The sequence below is a fragment of the Pelodiscus sinensis genome, chromosome 9 (genome assembly GCF_052426305.1).
Source record: "Pelodiscus sinensis isolate ZL-2025 chromosome 9, ASM5242630v1, whole genome shotgun sequence".
In the NCBI taxonomy this organism is placed as follows: Eukaryota; Metazoa; Chordata; order Testudines; family Trionychidae; genus Pelodiscus; species Pelodiscus sinensis.
In genome coordinates, this window is record NC_143060.1 from 63,874,957 (window position 1) to 63,896,407 (window position 21,451).

General features: G+C 51.1%; 1 protein-coding gene and 1 long non-coding RNA gene across 4 annotated transcripts in view; one reads left to right on the top strand and one right to left on the bottom strand.

The window, feature by feature from the left end:
* Positions 1-21,451, bottom strand: part of LOC142830623 (uncharacterized) — a 165,582-nt gene that overhangs the window by 137,334 nt on the left and 6,797 nt on the right. For both annotated transcript variants that reach the window (XR_012906051.2, XR_016350291.1), the window contains exon 2: positions 4,819-4,947. This is a non-coding gene — a long non-coding RNA (uncharacterized LOC142830623). The remainder of the gene's footprint in view (positions 1-4,818; positions 4,948-21,451) is intronic.
* KIAA0040 (KIAA0040 ortholog) lies at positions 283-20,651 on the top strand. Of its 2 annotated transcripts, none has more exons than XM_075936936.2 (2): positions 283-423; positions 18,716-20,651. In XM_075936936.2, exon 2 carries the CDS (start codon positions 18,845-18,847, stop codon positions 19,145-19,147), a length of 303 nt encoding a protein of 100 aa, XP_075793051.1. In that variant the 5' UTR covers positions 283-423; positions 18,716-18,844; the 3' UTR covers positions 19,148-20,651. The 2 variants fall into 2 exon arrangements, with proteins under 2 accessions (XP_075793051.1, XP_075793050.2); XM_075936935.2 differs by lacking the exon at positions 283-423 and adding an exon at positions 11,619-12,011.

Sequence of the window (21,451 nt, forward strand, 5' to 3'; positions counted from 1 at the left end):
TAGGCAATTTATCCCAGGGCTTCGCCACCCCGCAGGGAGAGCGCGTCTGTGGCTAGTGTGTGTTGTGGCTAGTGTGTGTGTGTTGTGGGCGCCTGGGGCAGGGCGCTGTGCTAATGTGCCTGGGGCTGTGCCCCGGCCACTGCGGGGGTGTCTGCCCGGTGGCACCCGTGGCCAGGATGCGCGTGTTCGCCGCGGGGTTTCCTGCGTGGCTCTGTCCCCAGCCCACGCGGGTGTGCGGAGGGCGAGGGTGCCCCAGCGCCACGCGTGGGGCAGAGGGCGGGGGCCGAGCCAGGGCAGCCCCGGGGGAGGCAGGGCGGGCCGGACGGGGGGCGGAGCGCGCCGCGGCCGCTGACAGCAAACACCCAGAGCCGCGGCTCCCGCTTCCTCCGGCTGCTGCGAAACTTCTGGGCCGCCGGAGCGCAGGTAAGCGGGGAGCGCGGAGACCGCGGCTCAGCGCGCTCCTTTGGTTACAGGGAAACTGAGGCACGCCGGCGGGCCCCGGCCTGCAGCCTCGAGGCGGTCGCGGCAGGGGCTCAGCGCTGCGGGGCAGCCCCTAGGGCCGGGACTGGGAGGCAGGAGCGTGTTCCTGCCCTGGTCACATCACGGCTGTGCTCCGTGCCTCAGTTTCCCCTTCCCTGGTCAGGTCTATTCCCCTCTAAACTCTTCGGGCCGGGCCCCGGGCTCAGCACGCTGGGCGGAGCTGCTCCCTTAGGGCCCCCGGCTGCTCCTAGAGCCCAAGTAAATAGCACCAGGCTGGAACCCGCTCTGGAAACAGCCAGGCACGGCAGAGTCAGAAAGGGGGAGCTGCCCTGGGCCGGGGGGGGGGGGGGGGAGGTTCGGTCACTGCTCAGGTGCCACCCGCAGAACATTTTAGCCCATTGGTCCTTGTTTATAAGGAACATTGCTGGGCTCTTAGCCCTGGAGCAGCCATACCAAGCAGTCTCCCATGGGGGCAGTTCCGAAATCAGGGGAGGCCCCTTCTCCACTTCCCTGAGCTTGGCCCGGCTCCCTTCCTCATTCCAAGAGGAGCGACCCTGTTTCCCCCATAGCTGACTGGGACCTTCTCCCGGCCCAGGAGCTAGCACCCAGAGAAGTAGACCTGAGTTATGCAGTAGCTTCCTGTTCTTTCTATAGAAACTTCCTGGGGTTTTAAAACACAAGGGGCTTCGAGCCCAGGTCCCAGCAAAGGCAGGTCCCAGCAAAGGCAATGGTGTCGTTGGCCCACACCTGCTGTTTTTCTGAGGGGCACAGCTCCTGCGGAAGAGGGAGCAAGCCCAGTTTACTCTATCATGCAGGGATCCCAGTACAAGACTCAACTCTGATACGCAGGTTCCTTGATCCTACCTCTTGTCTTCTGATACCGTCTCAAACTAGGGCAATACAACCTAGACGTAGCGACTACAAAAGGGGGAGGCGTAGCTGGTTGAAAACTAGAGAGCAGCTGTCAGGACTTCAGAGTGAAGCTGGAAGGGCAAATGGGGGGGGGGGGGTCCCTTATGGACCAGTTCTGGGTCCAGTTCGGTACAATATTTTCCATCAGTGATTTAGATAGTGGCACAGACGGCACACTAAGTTTGTGGGCAATCCCCAGCGGGGAGGGGTTGCCAGGGCTTTGGAGGAAAAGGTTAAAATTAACAGCGATCTGGACAAACTGGAGGAGTAGGAAGAAGTAAACAGGATGAAATTCAATAAGGATAAAAAGCGAAGGACTTTGCCTGAGGAAGGAACAAATCAGTTGCACACACAAAAATGGGAAAGGACTGTCTGGGAAGGAGAACCACAGAAAGGAGACTGGGGGTCATAGCGGCTCAGAAACACACTATGAGTCAACAGTGGCACAGTGTTGCAAAAAAAGTGATTGTTCTGGGATGCATTAGCATGAGTGATAGAAGCTAGTGTTTCTTAACCAAGATTGTGCGCGCTCCTGGAAATACACAGAGGTTTTCCAGGGTGTAAGTCATCTCATCTAGACATTTGCCTACTTTTACAACAGGCTACATAAAAAACACTAGCACAGTCAGTGCCAACTTGTTTGATCTATATACTAGCCACTGAAAATTACAGTATTTCTATTCCAGTTGATTTATTTTCTAATTATATGGCGGACACGAGAAAGCAATTTTTCAGTAATAGTGTGAGACATTTCTGTATTGGTGTCTGATTTTGTAAGCAGATAGTTTAAGACAAAAAAAATCAGAAAGGGGCACAGTAGAAAGATTGAGAGCAATAATTCTTCTGCTTTACTCTGTGCTGATTGGGCCTCAGCTGGAGTACTGCATCCAACTGTGGGTGCCACATTTAGGAAGGATGTGGATAAATTAGTGGAAGTCCAAAGAAGAGCCACAGAAATGATTCAAGGTCTAGAAAACAGGACCTATGAAGGAAGACTGAAAAAACTGGATTTGTTTAGTCTGGTGAATAGAAGATTGAGGGGGGAAAATATAACAGTTTGAGTACCTAAAGGTGATTTACAAGGAGGGAGAAAAATTATTCTTTTTAACTTCTGAGGACAGGATAAGCAGCAATGATCTCAAAATGCTGCAAGGTCCGATTAGATTCCACTTTAGAAAGAACCTTCCTCATGTGACATCTATACTTATGAGCTGGAGACTGATCTTCTGGCATTTGATTTAGCAGGTCTAGTTAAGACCCACTAGATCAAATGCTGAGGGCACCTCCAGTACACCTCATAGTCATGAGGAGTAAGGGAAGTTGCTGGGAGCATCTGCTCCCATCCACCTCCCACTGTGAAGATGGCACTAAGCTCATCTCAGGGTATGTCGACTCCAGCTATGTTGTTTACGTAGCTGGAGTTGCGTATCTTAAGCCGACCTTCTGGGTCTATTATAGACCTGGCCTAAGATTAGGTCTGTGCTCTGCACCTTAAAACAGTGCAGTTCCATTGTAAGGGGTACACTGTGGCTGCTCTTTATTGCTGGGAGACCGCTCTCCTGGCAAGAAAATAAAGGCACCACAGTGAGGGGCAGTACTAGCATCTCTACTAAAACTTGTGTTACTCGGGTGGGTGTTTTTTCACACCCCGAGCGGCAAAAGTTTTAGCGATGAAAGTGCCTGACAGGCTACGCACTGGAATAACTTGACTAGGGAGGGTTCACAGCCTCCATCTTTGGAGATTTTTAAGAGCAGGTTAGGAATGGTCGAGGTAACACTTAGTCCTGCCATGAGTGCAGGGGAGCGGATCCCGTCCACTCCTATGATCATAGGCTTCCTGGAATGATAGGCAAAGCGTGTAGGCTCTGCCCGAGGAGGAAGAAGAGGGGGATGTTTGCTTTCCATGTCTGTGGGCTCCCCGCCCCCTCTCTCTACTAAGTGTCATTCCCAGGTTGCAGCACTGGTGCTCAGGGCAGAGTTTCATAACGTGGCGCTGGACGTGCCCGAGCCCAGTGTTATGGCTAGCAGCCGCGCTGTACAACGGATGCAAGATACTGTGCTGACAAGGCCTCTGGGGCTGAGCCAGGAGTTCCTGGGCCAAGGCTCCAGAGGTGCCAGGGCGCTCATCAAGAAGAGGCAGGGCACCTTAGGCTCTCAAAAGGAGTCTGGAGACAGCCTAGAACAGTGTTTCCCAATTTTATTTGGCCACAGAACCCTTTTCAGCTTAAAATAATTTCAAGGAACACCTAGGGTTCCCAGGGTAAAATTTGGTAAGGAAAAAAAAAAAAAAAAAAGCCCTGCCAGAATTGGTTGAGCAAAAAAAAAAAAAAAAAAAAACTTACAAAATACTGTCTCTTTAAGAGGGGGCGGGGCAATGCCACATTCTCACAGAACCCTTACTTCCGCTTCGTGGAACCCCGGGGTTCCACAGAGCACCAATTGGGAAACACTGGCCTAGAGAGAGGGGACTAGCAGAAGCAGGGCTGCTCAGGCGTCCGCCGATTTGACTGGCTAAATATTCTTCAGTGCATTACAGGTGGATGGCAAAAAACTGCCGTTGCCCCCAGTGTTTTGGAATGTGCATCTGAACAGAAGTTTTGCAATGCAGGAGGGTTTTAGTTCACAGGTCATGAGATCTAGAGATGGGGCTGAGCCACACATTTTAGCTCCAGAGGGAGATGCAAATCACAAGGCTGCTAGTTCCAGTCAATCTCTAGTTAGAACTTATTATCAGTTTCTCACACAGCACTCAGGAATGAATGAGGCCTCCCCCTCTCAGAACAACATTCAGCCAAAGCCTCCAAGATTCACAGCAAGGCCTCCCTACGCCTTAAAGCATACCAGGCTCTCTGGAAAGTGCCTCCAAAAAGGACTTGTGAGCTTTGGGGAAGCTTACACCAGACGCAGCCCAAGTTTCAGATCAGCCAGAAAGAAAAACGTAACCAAAGGAGTCGTGCTCGATTGATTACATGGCTTTTTACCTAGGTCAAGCCAGACTCACAAAAGTTATCAATTAAATGTAGCCTGTGTGGACACATGGAACCTGCTCAAGTCACCAGAAAAGCTGTCTCAGGCTGTAGGAAAGGATCATCCCTATGCAGAGATCAGCTGGTATCAAATAGGAACATCAGTATTTTATAACACATTGTGAAGGATCCATCATTTACCAAGTCTCTTTGCATAAGCTGTTTTGGACAAAGTTTGTGAATAACATTATAAGCATTAACAAAAAAAGAGAGAGAGTCAGATAGAAACAGTATTTGTTGGTTGACCCTTTTTTAATCATTCAAACTGGTCAATTCATTTTATGGTATGATCTGTATCCACCCACCCAGGTTAGAAGCATGCATGGGCCCAGACATCTGTGGTTACATTTGCAAAATAGTATCACTTTTAACCCAGTGTTTTCAAACGTTTACAACTTACCAAATCATTCACATTTGGGGAGGAAACGCTCTCGACTCGCAGCTTCTGTCTGAAGGGGATTCCCCCCCCCTCCGGGGGGGGGGGGCAGGTTCAGGAAGTTTGAGCAAAATCCCTCCAGTCCTTGGAGCTCTGGAAGAGTAAAGGGAGCAAAACATCCTAATGAGGCCTTCTTAGGCAAGGTTACAAAGCAGCCAGCTCAATGTGAAACTTGCCCTGATGAGAAGCATTTCCTAGCAGGCGTGCAATGAAAAATAGCCCCAGTACACATGTGGCTAGTATAACTCTTGTGGTCCAATGGAAGAACTTGCACGCTCTTCTGAGGAGGTCAGTAGAGCCATGTACCATGTTTAGTCATTTATACCTGTGCAAAGGAGAAGGGGGAGGGGAAATACTACCATATCAGAATGCTGGTGTTGTGCACAGGTGTGTAACTGCAGGACTGGGTAGAGGTTAGCCCCTAAATTAGGCCTTGTCTATATTTAAAAAAAAGTCTGTGGAAGTGCACGGACTTGGTATTTTCTATATAGCGACTGAGCATTTGGCTAGGCAGGGTGTAAATCTGCAGGGCTCTAGCTCACAATAACTGGCCACATTAGCCCTGCTACCAGGCCCCAAAAGTTCTGTAGTGCAATGTGACTTTTTAGTGCATTGGAGCAGGGTTCACATGGTCAGTGCACAGTAATCTAGTCCACTATAGATTTACATCTCAGCTGGCCATGTACTAAGTCTCTGTGCCCTGCTATGCAACAGGGCTTCATTTCAAAATAACTCCCCTTAGGTCGATTTGATAAGCGGAGCATCCACACTAAAAAAAGCCGTTCTTTCAAAATAACTGGCCTCTTATTTCAAAAGCTGTACTGCTTTCATCCAGGAAAAACGCTCATTTTGAAATAGTGTGGATGCTCCGGTGTTGCTATTTTAAAGTAACTACTCCTCGGAGTCATTCAAACTACAGGCAGTCCCCGGGTTACGTACAAGATAGGGACTGTAGGTTTGTTCTTAAGTTGAATTTGTATGTAAGTCGGAACTGGCTCCAGATTCAGCTGCTGCCACTGAAACTGACCAGGGGCTGACTACAGGAAGCCGGAGGCAGAGTTGCTCTGCCCCCAGCTTCCTGGAATCAGCCTGATCAGTTTCAATAGCTGCTGAATCTGGAGCCTGGGACAGAACAGCTGGGGCGCTGCCCGGTAGGTTCCCACAGGACCAACCTGGCAGCACCCCAGCTGCTCTACCCAAGGCATCCCGCAACAAAAGCCTGGTCTGCTGGGGGGGGGCGGCGCACTAGCTGCGCCCCCTTCCCCCCCCAGCGGACCAGGGAGACCCGAGCAAAGCCACCCAGGCAGCGGGACCCCTGCCGCCTGGACGGCTTTGCTCCTGTCCCCCTGGTCTGCTGGGAGGGTCCAGCAAAGTCGCTGGACCCCCCAGCAGACTAGGGACACCGGAGCAAAGCCGCCGCCTGGGCAGCTTTACGAGCAAAGCCGCCCAGGCAGCGGCTTTGCTCAGGTGTCCCTAGTCTGCTGGGGGGGTCCAGCAGCTTTGCTGGACCCCCTCAGCAGACCAGGAGGACAGGAGCAAAGCCGCCCAGGCGGTGGGAGTCCCGCTGCCTGGGCGGCTTTGCTCCCGGGCAAATGAGCAAAGCTGCCCAGGCGGCAGCTTTGCTCGGGTGTCCCTGGTCTGCTGGGGGGGTCCAGCGGCCTTGCTAGACCCCCCCAGCAGACCAGGGAGACAGGGAGAAGCTTTTCTCGCCCTGGAGGACACGGGTGGCAACCCGCCGCCCGTGAGCTCCGGGGCAAGAAAAGTCCCGTTCGTAAGTGCGGATCCGACATAAGTCGGATCCGCGTAAGTCGGGGACTGCCTGTAATTACACCCCAGTGCTTCCTGGGGTACTAAGTCGAGGTAGCATGTCCACATTAACTAGGGTTACCATATTTGAACTTTCAAAAAAGAGGACACCCCTGAGAGTATCTCACACATTAATACAATGCGAGTTGGTAGATACGGATACAGACGATACACTCCTGAGAGGGGTGTGTCTTTTTTGAAAGTTCAGATATGGTAACCCTACCTTAATGGAGCCTGCCTCAGACTAATTTCAAGGCTGCCTCATGGTGAGGAAACTAAAATTGATTCACTCCCAAAATAGTGATTTCAAAATCGTTTTAGTGTAGACAAGCCCTTGCACTGGCGCAAACTCCAAATGCAGGCAGGTTGTTATGGCACAAAGTGGGACTCCTAACAGTGTAGCTTTTTGATAAATTACCCAAATAAAGTACATGATAATTCCCCTCCCCCATCTGCATTATGGGTTTGCAATGTTACCTACATCCAGACCATGCAGCTACACCCAGGCAAAATTCCTCTTACATACACACAAGAGCCTGTGGACATTTCAGAGTCACAGAGTCCAAGGCCATAAGGGACCATTGTGAACATCTAGGCTGCTCTCCGTATAGCACACGCCAGAGTGCTTCCCCCAATTCTGTCTAGCACAGAGCTTTTAGATAAACTGCCCAACTTGATTTAAAAAGTGTCCATGATGGAGAATCCATGCTGACCCTTGGTGAATTGTTCCAGTGCCTGGCAAGGGATCGCTTAAGCCATTATCCTCCAGCTTTGAAGTTTTCTATTCTCCTCCCGATCCCATCCCTTAGAAACTGCCACCCACTGCTAAGACATTAAATACACAAAGTGTCAGAGTTGTGAGAACAAGCACTCAGGGTCACCCTATTCCAAAAGTTAAAGCCTCAGAATCCAGAGGCGCCTGCAAGTAGTCCCTGTGAAGTCAGACGGGCCCTTCACAGGCATCAGGGCATGTGTGCATGGATCAGTTTGTAGGGTGGGAGTTTAAGGGCGCTACAGGACTCTTCACTCAGGCTATGTCTATACTACAGGCTTTTTGTGCAAGAGATCTTCCGCAAAAGCGCATCCGCACTACAAAAGCACATGGCAAAAGCGATGCGCTTTTGCGCAAGAGTGTCCACACTGCATGGACACTCTTGCAGAAGAAAGCTCTGATTAGCCATTCACAGAATGGCTATCGGAGCACCTGTGCTTTTTCTGATAGGGGTTTCTTGCACAAGAAACCCCTGCGGAGCATCCACACATGCCTTTTAGCACAAGAACTCATGGAAAAAGGGAGTTATTCCTCATAGAAAGAGGTATACCTACGCCGCAAAAAACCCTCCGTTCTGCCATTCTGCTGTAAATTTTCTTGCGCAAAGACACACTTGAGGTGTGGATGCTCCGTGGGTTTTTGCACAAAAACCATGTCGTGTAGCCTCACTGTGCTTTCCAGTCCTTTTCCCCTTGTCCAGAGCAAATCTTAGCCCGCTTAGAAGATATACAGTTGCTACAAAATATACAGGATGTGGCCAACTTGTGTTGCGGAACAGCTTTTAGATTTGAAGTTTCCTGATATTTTTAGTGCTTGATCTTTCAACCTTTACATAGTATCAATGCTAATTGCTTGGACTGCAGGGTCCAAGTGTCAAGTGAAGATCGCTATAATTAGATGCCTAAATTCTCATTTTGTACCTAAAGCAGTGACTTCACCGAGCGCTCACCCCTGACAAATTTTAAAAGGAGCTCCAGGTGCTTGGCCTCTCCGGAGCTGGGGGTGGGCGTGGGGGGGTCGTCACATCCTTTATTTAGAAACCTAACTGTATACAACTAAGTTCTATAATGTATATACATAAAATGAGGGACAAGAACACACACACATCCTAGGAGCACATGTCCTAGTTGCAGCAAGTTCTCCAAGGCCAAGTTACAAACATTCTGACTTGTTCCTCCTCCAAGCCCAGTTCTGCGAAGGGCTTGTTCTAATGCACTCCTGTCTCTCTTCCATAACTGCTTTCCGCGTGAACCAAGTGGCTTTCCCGAGGTCTGATTGCATTTGTACCGTCCTCGGCTCTAATCAGTCCTGCTCACCCTCCCCAAAATATCTCTGACTGTCCAAATGAGTCAGCCTGTAGCTCTCCCTCCTGCTCCAGCCTGAGTCCTCCAGACACAGCTCCTGCCAAGGCATCTCAGTCCCAACATGGGCCTAGGGTATCAGGAGAACCCGTCAAACTTCCCTGCTTCTTTGGAAGGCGTGTAGGCAGGGATCTGTGTAAGATTCCTTCTGGCTGGACGGGGGTCTCGACTAGAGGGGGGTGCCCTTTAACAGCCTTGGGGAGAGCACTTGTGGGCTCCACCCAGCACAACTGAACTAGCATGGGGGGGGGGGGAGGGAGTAATTTACACCACACTGGATACAGGCTTATGCATGTTTCTCCCCCTTTCTCGAGAGGAAGTGCCACAGTCTAGTCTGTGGTCTGCTCCTCCAGCAGCACAGCTGTACCCTGCCCCTTACTCAGGGCTTGCATCAAAGAGATTGGGGCACCCTTGGGTTAGACACGTAACACACGTTAGAGCCACACGGTGTATGCAGGTACGTTTCAAAGGGGAAAGGCAGCCGTGGCAACGTTTTAAGCTGCTTGGCTTTTCTGTAACCAAGTCATTACGATTTTAAAAAGAAAAACTCCAACCTCGAAGGCAGCAAATAGAAAAGCATCTCAGTGCGGGAATTAAAATAGGCATCCTGTTTGGTCTGAAATGGCTTTCTTACGGAGTAGAGTCTTATGGGAGTCTGACTTCCCCTTTACGGATAAACAGCAATAGTGTGTCACATACAAGACAGCCAGACAAAAACAAGACACTTGGTTTGTTTGCTCTGCAGATCGATTATTATTCCCCCCCAATTCCCGCAGGAAAACATCAATAGGGAAATACAAATCAGTTCTAAAAATTACCTTATTCAGAGGACGCTCCCGGAGCGAGGGGGACGAGTGTAGGGTTTGAATGTTTTAAACAAGAGGCTCTCAAAACATTTTCCCTTATGTAATTGCCACCTGTAGGAGGGTGAAAAACTATGTACTGTAGGGAGACAGCAGAGTCTAATACAGTCCCGGGGAATTCTGCAATGGCTGCATTTGGGGCCATAGTAAAATTGCAAACAATTCACCCAGGACACCCTGATGCACCGGTTTGCAAGCGCTGTCCTATGGTTAGGCCTGTAAAGGGTGCACCAGAATCCACAGCTGTACCCTGGCTCTGTGCCAGACAGGTACATGGAAAAAACAGATCACCGGGGGGGGGGGGGAAGGAGCACTCCTATCATCCATTCCCGGCAGCGCAGAAATTTAGGGTGGGTCTTCGCCCACTCCCAAGCGAGCAGACAGACCGGCGGCAACTTCAGCTGTAACGGCCAGAGGGAAATTCCCTGCTGGGTATTTTTTCCCCTCCCTTCCTCAGCACCCTGTACATGGTAGTTTGAACTCCAGGGTCTCCTCCGCACACATGCACACCAGGCCCTGCACGTGACAGGAGGCATGCAGTGTGCAGGTTTGGGCTGGATTGGTCTCCTCTATGAAGCCAGTAACCAGGGTGGCCCTGTTGCAATCCACAGGGCATGACAGGTTTGTCCCGGAGGCTGCCGTCAGCGGGATCCTGCCACAGTAAAAGCTCTGCTAGTCTGGAATGCAGGAAGGAGGAGGAGTGGCGGCTGGATGGTGTAATCTGACTGTTGCTAAGGAGGCTGTAGTTATTCTGCTTGGCAACTCGGGAGGCTGGGGAGGGAGAAGCTGGACACCAGCCCGGTTGGCCTCTCCTCGAACCCTGCTCGGCCTGTTGCAGGCTGTTTAACCCCTCGCTGTGCTGCCCAGGCACCCGCATGTAAATGATCCAGCCTGGCGCTGAAAAGAGGCTTTGGGTACAAAGGAAGGCCCTTTGTGTGTTCGGCAGCTAGTCAGTCAGCCCAGCTACAGATGCTCACAGACACATGGCGTTGGCACATGGGGCCACTTGTTGATTCAGGAAAGGCCACTGCTGGAAGCTTCCTGAAAGGACATCGCTAAGGCAGCCAGTCCCATTGTGCAAGGCAGGAATGCCCTCACTCCTGGAGAAAATAGCAGCTTGACCTGTGCCAAGATGGCAGCCTCACACTCCATGTACAGAGTCTAAAAAGTGTGCAGCATCACTGATCTTAAAACAGTAATTAAGCCCCATGAGTCCCCTGGGGGGTAGAGAAGCAGCACTATTCCCCGGTTACAGGTGGGGAAACTGAGGCACAGAGCAAGTGACTTGCCCAAGCTCACAGAGCATTCAGTGGCAGAGGAGGGGAGAGAACCCAGATCTCCTGGCTACCGGGCCTTTGCCACCAGATCATGCCCTCCAAAATCCCTCCCCTCTAGTTTTCTGGCACTTCTGCTTCTGACTCCAGCCGTATCCAGGCATTGCAGAGTCACATGCAAATAAAGCCACCCGGTTCGCACACGAACATGCTTAGCAAAGGTAGGATGTGTCCCCACATGCAAATGGGGTGTTGACTGGCATCACGTAATGCAGCCGGGAGCACTTGACTCAGACTCATAGACTTTAAGGTCAGAAGGGACCATTATGATCATCTAGTCTGACCCCCTGCACAGTGCAGGCTACAGAATCTCACCCACCCCTCTTAGAATAATCCTCTCACCTATATCAAAGATATTGAAGCATTCAAATACTTTGAAGGACCCAACATGCAGAGAGTCCTTCAGCTGTGATCTGTGCCCAATGCTACAGAGGAAGGCGAAAAACCTCCAGGGCCTCTGCCAATCTACCCTGGAGGAAAATTCCTTCCCGACCCCAAATATGGCGATCAGCTAAACCCTGAGCATGTGGGCAAGACTCACCAGCCAGACACCCAGAAAGTTCCCTATAGCAACTTGAAACATAAGCAAGCCGTGTCAGGAGCGTGCACACACACACACACACCCAGGCTGCCTTGGGTCATGGTTCTCCTGCTGCTGCCTACACCCCCCAGAGAGCCAGGTCTGCACCAGCCATGGGACTTGGAGCCAGGATTCAGTGTGCATGATACTCAGACGGGGCCAAAACATCCCAGAGCATTTGGGTTTGTATGTGTGTGCAGATAAGGGAGTAGGTAGCTTGACCCATGTCAACCTAGGCAAGAGGAGGCCAGAATCAAGGGACCCAACCCAGAAGAACGGAAGCTCGTCACAATCTGTAGCCTGCTGGTGCCCATTATAACCACCCTGCTCCACATGGGCACTTCCTTCCATAGGTCTGGGGGAGTTGCTGTCTTTGAGGGCAACAAGAGCAACCGGCAGCCTGCTGGGTGCCGAGTGAAGCCGGCTGCTTCCAAATTACTTGTGAGTACGCGCGTCAAAAACCATTTTCATTTTAAAACAAAATAGTGTTTTTGTCAAAGCAGAAATGTTTGCTGGCACTGTCCATTTCTGATTAAGTTTTTGCTGTTGTTGCTGCAGAAACACTGAAAATGTTTCCATTTTGGGGCAGCTGAACTGCAACTATATTTCTATTTGCAGTAACCAGCACCTGAGGATTTCGGTAGACTGGGCAAAAATTCAGAAAAAAAAAATTTGGGGGGGGGGCTCCATAGTTTTCAGTCCCCCTCCCCCCAAAAAATGAAGTGGTTTTTTTAAAATAAGTTTTCAGCAGCCATCACCCTCCCCCCCAAAAAAAAAATTGTAGAAAGTTTAGGGGGAAAAAAAAAAAAAAAACTTTTAAATTATCATAAAAACAACAATTAAACAAAAATCCAAGCCATTTCCCATGCAGCTGTAATGCTGCAGCCTTTTGAAAAATCCAACTGGAAGCGTCCCAGTGGGAGTAGCTGAATGCTGAGTGTTTTTGGGAAAAGAAAAAAAAAATCCGTCCCTTGTTTTGGTGTTTAAATAAGACCCAAGTACTTTAAAAAAAAAAAAAAAAGTCTGCCTTCCTCTGCAGGGACTGAGCAGTGGAGCATTCAACTCTAGGTTTTCTGTGGTTTAGCACACACACACACACAAAAAAAATAAAAATAAAAATAACAAAAAAATGATGTGGCCAGAGAGGCACCATTGATCTGGTTACAATGTTGAATTTCCAGGGGGCAGAATTCTGCCCCCTCTTTCAGGCCCTGTAACACAGGCCTGAGTTGGAGAGGAGGATGTCACTGAAGCCAGAGACTGGGTGCACATGTGGGCAAAACTGCACCAAACATGCTCTGTGACAGATTAACACCTGCTGTGAGGGTGTCACATCCTTCCTGTGGCTGGGCAAGTCAGTGAAAGACTGGGAAGGGTGAACATACATGTTAGTTGCTGTTTAGAAAAAAAGAAAAAAAAAACCACACACACACACACACACACACACACACACACAGAGTTTTGCTCTTCATTAAAACAGAATGTGTGACTGCAGACCCAGAGCCCTGGACAAGTAGCAGCATCCACATACTAACCAGATGTGCTGATCTGCTGGCCAGATGTATTCGCCAGCATCAGAGACACGAGCAAGAGGGTAAAACAGTGTTTCTTTGCTTGGGAGAGATACAAAAAGGGTCAGACAGCAACGAACACAGCCCACAACAGGACAACAGCAATACAGGACATTGGTCCTTTATTAAACTAGACTCCCTGGGGACCCCAAAACACACACACACACACACACAGCTGAGATCTCCCGTCACTTAGCAGTTGTAGAACTCAAGTGGGAATCCATATAACTGGGTTCTGCATGTCACCGACTGTGAGCGCGCACGCAAGGTCTGATTGGCAGAGCCAAGTACACCCCCTCTGAGCCTCTGGAGCTACGTGTGGGTGTGTTTAGGCATCCTATGTGAAAGAGATGGACTGTCCCTTTCTCTGCCTCAGTTTCCCTTCTCTATATGAGGTAAGTTCCATTACTGGCCTTGCCTCCCAGGGAGGCTGTGGGACTGGAGTTAAAAATGGAGGCCAAGCCATTAACAACTAACAATACCTGTGTGCTTTCAGCCAAATAGGCAATCTCCATTAATTTATCTCCTAGAACTGGAAGGGACCTTGAAAGGGTCATTGAGTCCAGTCCCCTGCCTTTGCAGCAGGACCAAGTACCATCCCTGACAAATTTTTGCCCCAAATTCCTAAATGGCCTCTGTGAGGATTGAACTCACAACCCTGGGTTTAGCAGGCCAATGCTCAAACCACTGAGCTATCCCTCCCCCCAGAACACCCCACGTGTGGTCTGATCCTTGAGTGGAACACACTAGGAGAGGGCCCGATCTGCTTTATTAGCCCCTCAGCCACCCACCAGTTCTCCCAACCACAACCCCAGCATTCTCCTCGTGCTGGTCACTTGGGGGAGGGGGGGAGCAGCAAAGCTTCCGAGCCCCCCCCCCTTTTCAGGCAGCTCAGGCCCATAGAGCACCACCCTGATGGGCTTTGTTTGGACCCTGGGCAGGCTCCAAGAGGCAGAGGCAGGCCTCTGGCCTTGCCCCAGGAAAAGGTCGGTTTCCTGAGGGAACCTGAAGGTCAGCAGCATCTCACCCACTCTAAGGAAGAAAGCCTGACACACGGCCACAAAAATGCTGCTCTTCCCCCCTCAGCCCCACCCACCTCTTGCAACAAACTGCTAGGTGAGTCACAGCAGTTGCCTCTGGCCCTGGGTCAGAGAAATGCACGCTTCTTAAAGAGAGCCCTGGGAGAAAGGTGCCTCCCTGGAGGCCTCGGTCCTGTTAATGTAGCCACAAGGGCAGGCGTCTTCCACCCACCTCCAGGCACTCCCCAACACCCACTGAAATCCACAGCAAGACTCCCTTTGATTGCAGGGTGCACTGGATCAGGCTATGGCCTGCTGGGCTCACCTCGAGTTAGGAAGAGAATCGGGTCTACGGCTCTTCTTTGCTCTCTCTGCAGTCCACCACAGGTAGCGGTAGGGGCTGTGACCCAGACCCCAGCTGCCATGGCGAGGTGGATGTTATACTCTCCCTCTGACACCCGTCAGTCACCACCCAACATGTGAGCCAGTGACCTGGTGATGAAAGGCCCCATCCAAGCCCACCAGGAACCCAGCTGCTGTCTGAGCGGCCTTCCACAGGCCTTCCACCTGCCAAGTTAGCCCAAGCAAGACAGCACTAACCTAGCAGAAGGGACAGTCTACTAGATATTAAAGAGAGTTTGTCTGTTTGACTAAGAACTCCTCCTAGGTGGTAAGAGACAGAACCACCATGTTTCATATGCAGCTTCCTCTTGTCCTGACTTCAAGAAAGATTGGGGTTTTGGTTGTGTCAGGAAAAACGGCTGAAGTGAGATTGCATCTCATAAAACCAACCAACCAAAAAAAAAACCACCCCACACCCAAACAGGACCATCACATCAAGCACTGTCCTCTACATTGGCGTAACTGAGCGAATGTTGAACGAAAAAGACTGAACCTAGAGGAGACAGAAACATAGGATGGATCTGGAATAGGATTGCTTCTCAATAAACCTTACCAAAAAGAGATAAAAATGGAGACATTTGGAGTAGTGCTCTGTTTCGACCCAACTAATTCAATACTTACAGGTTTTGGAAAAACTAGAAAAACATTAGTTTCCAATAAGTTGACTGTAGCCTTTTTTGTTAAAGCATAGCCAAGGATTAGACCTTACAGGGATAAAGAAAAGAAAAAACACACACACACACACACACACACACACACACACCCCACCCACGACGGAATTCCAATTTAAAAACATTAGATGGAATTTTTTTTAAAGAAATCCTAAATAAAAATTAAATTTCATAACACTATTTAAATAAAGCATTTGTGTTTTCCTTGTATTAAAAAAAAAGGGAGGGGGAGGAAACTCAGTTTAGTTAAGGACCCCAGCAATACGGGGTTAATCTGCTACTAAGATTTAAAATAAAAGTCCACGATTCTGTAGGCATGCCAGGAGCTAGGACCGTATGTGTGAACGCACACACCCCAAATCTATCCTTGGTTGAGAACCACTGGTCTATGCACCCCTATGCAATTTATGTAGACAGGTGTCCAGTTTTTCCAACAGGCTACATAACCATTAGTGAAGTCAGTTCAAACAGTGACTTGAAGTTTACACTGCTTTGTAGACTACACAGAAGTATGTATGATATTTATATTCCAATTGATTCATAATTATAATGGTAAAATGAGTAATAGAATGTGTGACACTTACAAAATCAGACACAAAATACAGAAGTAAGTAGTTTAAGTGAGGTGTAACTTGGGGCTACACAAGACAAAAATCAGACTCCAGAAAGGGATACAGTAGTCTGGAAAGGTAGAGAGCCACTGAGCGAGAGTTTTTGGGTTTGGTGGCCAAACCACAAAATCCATGCACAAAAGTTTGGTTACCTTTGAACCAAAAACTGAATTTTTTTTGGTTTCTCACTGACAAAACAAAACACACACCCACCCACCCCCACACCAGTTTGTTTGGATCCAATGAAACTTCTCAAAATGCTAGTTGAAATTGACATTAAAAACAGTTTCAGCATTTTTGTTCAGAAAGAGTTGAAATTAGAAGTTTTAATAATGCCCCTTGAAAAAAATTTAACACCTCCCCCCACCCAAAGCCATTCATTGCATTCGACTCAAATCTGAGAGGAGCTTTGGTTTCCTGGAAAGTGCACTTTTCAGTGAATTCATCCCCAACAGTTTAGTCCAGCTCAACTTCTGAGCCCTCCGGGTAAATACAAGCCTCGTGGAATCACTTGAAAGCAGACCTTGTGGATTCATGGCAGCTTGGCTGTCCTCCATACAGCACAGGATGGTAACCACTAGAGGTAAGGGCTGGATCAGGCAAGGCGAGAACAGTGCAGCATGCCGACAAAGGGGAAGTGGTGTGGGGTGCTGCCAAGAATTCTGCTCTGCGGTTACGTGCACAGCAAGGGGAATGCCATGGTTACATCAGCCTTTGTTCTGAGAGGCTCCTTGGAGGCGAGGCGTTATCCAGCGCACAAGAAGCCTGGACCAGAAGAAACGCTCTGTTAAAAAGGGAGCGAGAGGCTCAGGGGATGAGCAATGGGCTACAGAGCCTTTAACTGCAAAGTCACCCGTTCAAAGCCAGAGCTGGGCAGCTTTTGCAGCATTAACGTCCAAGTGCTGTGGGTGTGCAAGCTAAGCAGCGATTGCAGCTCAGGGAGGCAAACCTGGGTTCTGTTTACCCAGGCCAGAATGGATAGAAATAGTTGTGCGGATGCTCAGTGAGCCCTCTGGACCCTTGGTTTGTACTTGCATTTCTAGCCTGGGCCATCGCTTCTAGCCATCCTTCTGTCCCATCTGCAGTCACCCCTTGGACTGCAGCACAGACGTATCCCTGTAAGCCGAGCACTTGGGCAGCCCCCCAGGGGTACGTCTGCACTACGAGCTCGAGTCGAGTTGAGACGCAGCTTCAGCTATGTTAATTGCGTAGCTGAAGTTGAAACAACTTCTCAGCTTTAGGCGTTGTCTTTGCAGTGGGAAGTCAAAGGAGGAACGCTTTTCCCTGGCTCCTCGTGAAACGAGGGTGACAGATTTCAAAGTCATTTCGAAGTAACCGGGCTCGCTGTGTAGACGCATGCTCTGTTATTTCAAAACAGGAGTTATTTCAAAGTAAGCGTGCAGGGTAGACAGCACTCAGGAGAGATTTGGGTTCTGCTCAGATGATTAGCTGCTGGCTCTGTGTGATCTGCGTGTTTATATGGTGGTGCACATCTTCACTTGTCTCAGTGCACACAACAAAATGTATTCTGCCTGTGGGTGGAAAAAGAGGGGGAACAGCGACCCTGTATGCTGCAAAGGAGAGCTCACATTCTAGTCCTCATTCTGGAAGCCACTAGGCCAGCCACAGCCCAGAGGCACTGTGTAGACTCAGAGCTCGCCAGAGTAGTGGCATTGTGTGATTGAGGCATTGTGGCCAGTGGCAAGATGAGGCTTTAGCTAGGAGTCCCTAGCCAGTTTCTACACCAAGTGAAAGGTGCACTTCAACCTACTTTCGCCAGCCTCGGAGAGCCCTGCCAAACCAAACACTGCACCACACACAGGTCTCTGCTGGGGAAAGGAGGAGAAAGTGTGACCCATGCAGAGTCGTGTGGCATGATGCATGACCACAAGGTGCTCTGACACTCCTGTGGAGGGTGGCCGCGTAGAAACCCTGAGAACAGAACTCCCACCTGGCACGGCATTGGCTTTGTGAGAGCTCTGTAACAACATGTGACCAGTCAGCCTGAAAGACTCCCTCCCCATCTGCATTGGGCCCTCCATGCCAGCTTGTTTTCCCAGCCACCGTCACATGCGTCCCCCTTTCCTTAGGGTCAGTGGCCCAGACAGCTGCAGCGCCCTATAGTCAACGTAGGGACGCGCAGGTCTCCAGAGTTCTCACGGGTCAGTCCAGGTAAAGCGGTCACGTTTGGATAACTCTCCAGGGCAGGAAGCCTCTTGGGCCCAGCCTCTCCCACTGCTCTGGGTCTCCAGAAGTACAGAGCCATGTGACAAGGCAAACGGGAGAAAGGCACGATCCAAACACGCTTTTAACTTATTAGAGCTGACAAATGGAGTGTCCCTGGTGTTTCTTCGGACCCGTACATCCACTCGCTGCCCTGCCACAGGCAGGAGTTTCAGGCCCGACCCTGGTCCCATTCACCGTGGCCTGGAAGGGGGGTGGGAACATGGCGCAAGGAGCACTCTCTCTGTAGGAGGAGGTTAGTCTGCGGCTGAGCAGAAGCAGTGGGAATGGCCTACGCAGCCTTAGCAGCCCCGAGGCCACAGGCCCAGCAAGGAACAGCTGTAGGAAGGCAGCTACAGCATTGGGTTCACACCTTTGCTCCGGCCAGTGGGGAATTCTTCAAGAACCTGGAAGCAGGAGGGTTGTGGGAGGCTCTTCAGCGCTGCTGGGCAGAGGTTGTCCATGGGCATCGTCCTGCAGACCAAGCACCTAGATCGTTACCCTTTTGGGGGGCTACAGGCTCCTTGCTGCAGCCGGCTGAGCGCTCACTGGGCTGGCAAGCCCCACGAGGAGCATTCAAGCTTCATTGCTCAAACGTGAGTTTCAGGGCGGTTTCCTGACTTCCTGTTCTGTTCTCGGTCTTCGCAGGTGCTGGCCAGAGCGGCTTCTGGATCCCGTTTGCCTTTCCTCAGGGCCCGACGCGGAGCAAGGGGGCTGCGAGCCGGGGGAGCGTCCCAGCCCCAGGCAGGAGAACAGGTGCCCAGCCAGCCGGCCACCATGGAACAGTTCAGCTCCTTCTTTGACTCCCTCTGGAAACTCATTCACACCAAGCACCAGGAGGGCGTCTTCAATACCGTCTGCCTGGCAGTGCTGATCGGGCTGCCCTTCCTCGTCCTCCTCATCTTCCTCTTCATCTGCTGCCATGCCTGCTGCTGCAGCCGGCGGCAGGGCAGCGGCAGCAACAGGAAGGTCCAAGCGGAGAGGAACAAAAAGAGGAAAAAGAAGGGCGAGGACGACCTGTGGATCTCGGCTCAGCCCAAGCTGCTCCTGCTGGACAAGACGCTGTCGCTGCCGGTCTAGCTGAAGGGAGGTGGGACCCTGCTTCCAGGGAGCCCTGCTGGCTGAGCGCCAAGAGGAGCTGCTGTGACTTTAACAAGTCGTTTGGCTTGTCCTGCAAATCCGAGTGAGAACTCGGGGACGGCACGAGAGGGCACGCAGCCCGGCGGCGCTTTACGTGCACACCCATCGTTGCACGAGGCAGCACGCTCCAGGACAAACATGCATGTGCACAAGGACATTTGTGCACTCACCCATCTGTATGCACGGGGATAGAACCCTTCATGGGCACAACAGACCTGCACTCCCACACAAACAGGCCTTACGCTGCGGGAACAAAGACCTGCGCGTCCAGGGACACGCACAGACACACGCCCTTAAAGCTAACCCACCCTTGCACGCCGCCCCGTGCATGCGGACGCGTGCTCCTGCCTAGGGAGCAGCACAAAGCCACAGCTCCACGGAAAGGGCTTCCTTCCCACCCGGGCAAGCGGCTGCTTTGAGCTCCTGACGATGGGGATCTATCCCATCATCAGAGCTTCCACGAGGCACCTAGAACCCACCCTGCCTTAGGGACCAAAGGATGCTCCCCAAAGCCAGCAAAGCTCCCCCCACGGCTGGCAGCCAGAAAAGGCAGCAAGAACAGCTCAAAGGTGGCACAGTAAGGGACCGAAACCTTTGCGCTGGCATTACAGAGCCCAGCTCCCCCGGTCTCGAAGCAGACGGGTCCTTGGGCAGCTCATTCTGCTGCAGGGGAGGTGGCTCCATTTCTACCCTGCAGCAAGAGAGGAGAGTCCAGCAGATACTGCCCTGAGGCTTGGCTCCAGCATTAAAGCGGTTTATTTAATGGCGACTAGGAAGGGTTCATTGAGGACCAAAGGCCCACGGGGACTACCAGGGCTTCAGAACATGGACTCCACGTGATAACTCAGGCCACTCTCCGCCCAGCATGCTAGACACACATGCAGCCAGGACCACGCCCCCCAGGCCCATGGGCACGCCCAGGCCGTGCACACCCCCTCCCCCCCCCACCGCATAGGGTTGCCAGATGGTTTCAACAAAAATACCGGATACACTTGACATGGCACCACAATCTACATTCCATCTTATCCGGAAAGTACCAGACTGTTCTACTTTCTCATTTCTATTTTCTCAATTTGTTTCCCCGAACAGAACGCTCAAATACTGGACTGTCCAGTTCAAAACCGGACCCCTGGCAACCCTACCACCGTGTGCCGGTGGGGAGTAACTCCTGCCATCCCGCGCTGCAGCTGGCCCAGGGAGAACTTTGTGGGAGCCAGGGCAAGAGCCGCTGGCCCTGGAATGCCACATGGGGGCTTAGAAGGGGACCTGCAATCCAGATTAAATCAGATGACTTCATACCTCTCACCCGCCAAAGCATCCTTCCCTCCCCACGCACACAGACCCACCCCCTACCTCTCACCCGCCAAAGCATCCTTCCCTCCCCACACACACAGACCCACCCCCTACCTCTCACCCGCCAAAGTGTCCTTCCTTCCCTCCCTTCCCCCCCTATCTCCCCAACACACCCCCCCCCCAGGTCTTCCTCCCACTCCGGAAACCTTCCTCTTCTCAAGAAGGCAGCTTGTCCATCCCAGCAGGTAGCCAGACAGCAGATCACAGCCCTCTGTGTCCCCTGCTCCCCCTCTGCCCCCACCCACACCCTCTTGGGACTGCAAAGTCTATTTCCCAGAGGTCTTGCCTGGCTCCTGCCTCTGCATCACAACGAGCATCAAGGCTTCTTGAAGTCTCACTTATACAGCTTGCAAATCAGCAGAGCGGGTGGGGGCCTCGACTCAGCTGCTCTTTCCAAGGAGCCAGGGCCAGACACATAGTTTCACTCTCAAGGCTCTGCTGAGAACATTCTGCTTCAGTTTATTTTTAGCCTCCAGCCCCGACAGCTCAGGGAAAACACACAAACCCGTCCGGACCAGCGCTGAGCGGCGGAGACTCCAGTGTGGCAGACTCCGGTGCTGGGACCTCATCTGCAGCAGGGCCCCTCAGTCTCCCTCCACCAGAGGAGTTTGCCTCTGGGATTCCCCTCCCCTAGGGTATGTGAGCACCCGGGAGAGCTGGGCTGGCCAAGTGCAGCCCTGCTGGTAGGGCCGCATGATGACTTTCTTGGGCCCCAGGCTCTTTTGCCTACATAGGCCCCTTCCTCCATTAAAAAAAAATATTTGATATAACTTTAAATACTTCAACATTTTATTTTGTTCTCTGTTTTAGGCAAAATTTAATAGATTTTTGTGAGCCCTAAAAGTTTCATTTTTTTCTGGTGAGAGAAATAAATTAAAACATTTTCTTCAA

What these genes read in the sequence shown, in the direction of transcription:
- KIAA0040 (XM_075936935.2), top strand. Translation starts at nt 11,904, where the DNA reads ATGGGCACTTCCTTCCATAGGTCTGGGGGAGTTGCTGTCTTTGAGGGC. An exon ending in CGGCTGCTTCCAAATTACTT is followed by an intron (nt 12,012 to 18,715) that starts GTGAGTACGCGC and finishes CGGTCTTCGCAG; the next exon opens with GTGCTGGCCAGAGCGGCTTC.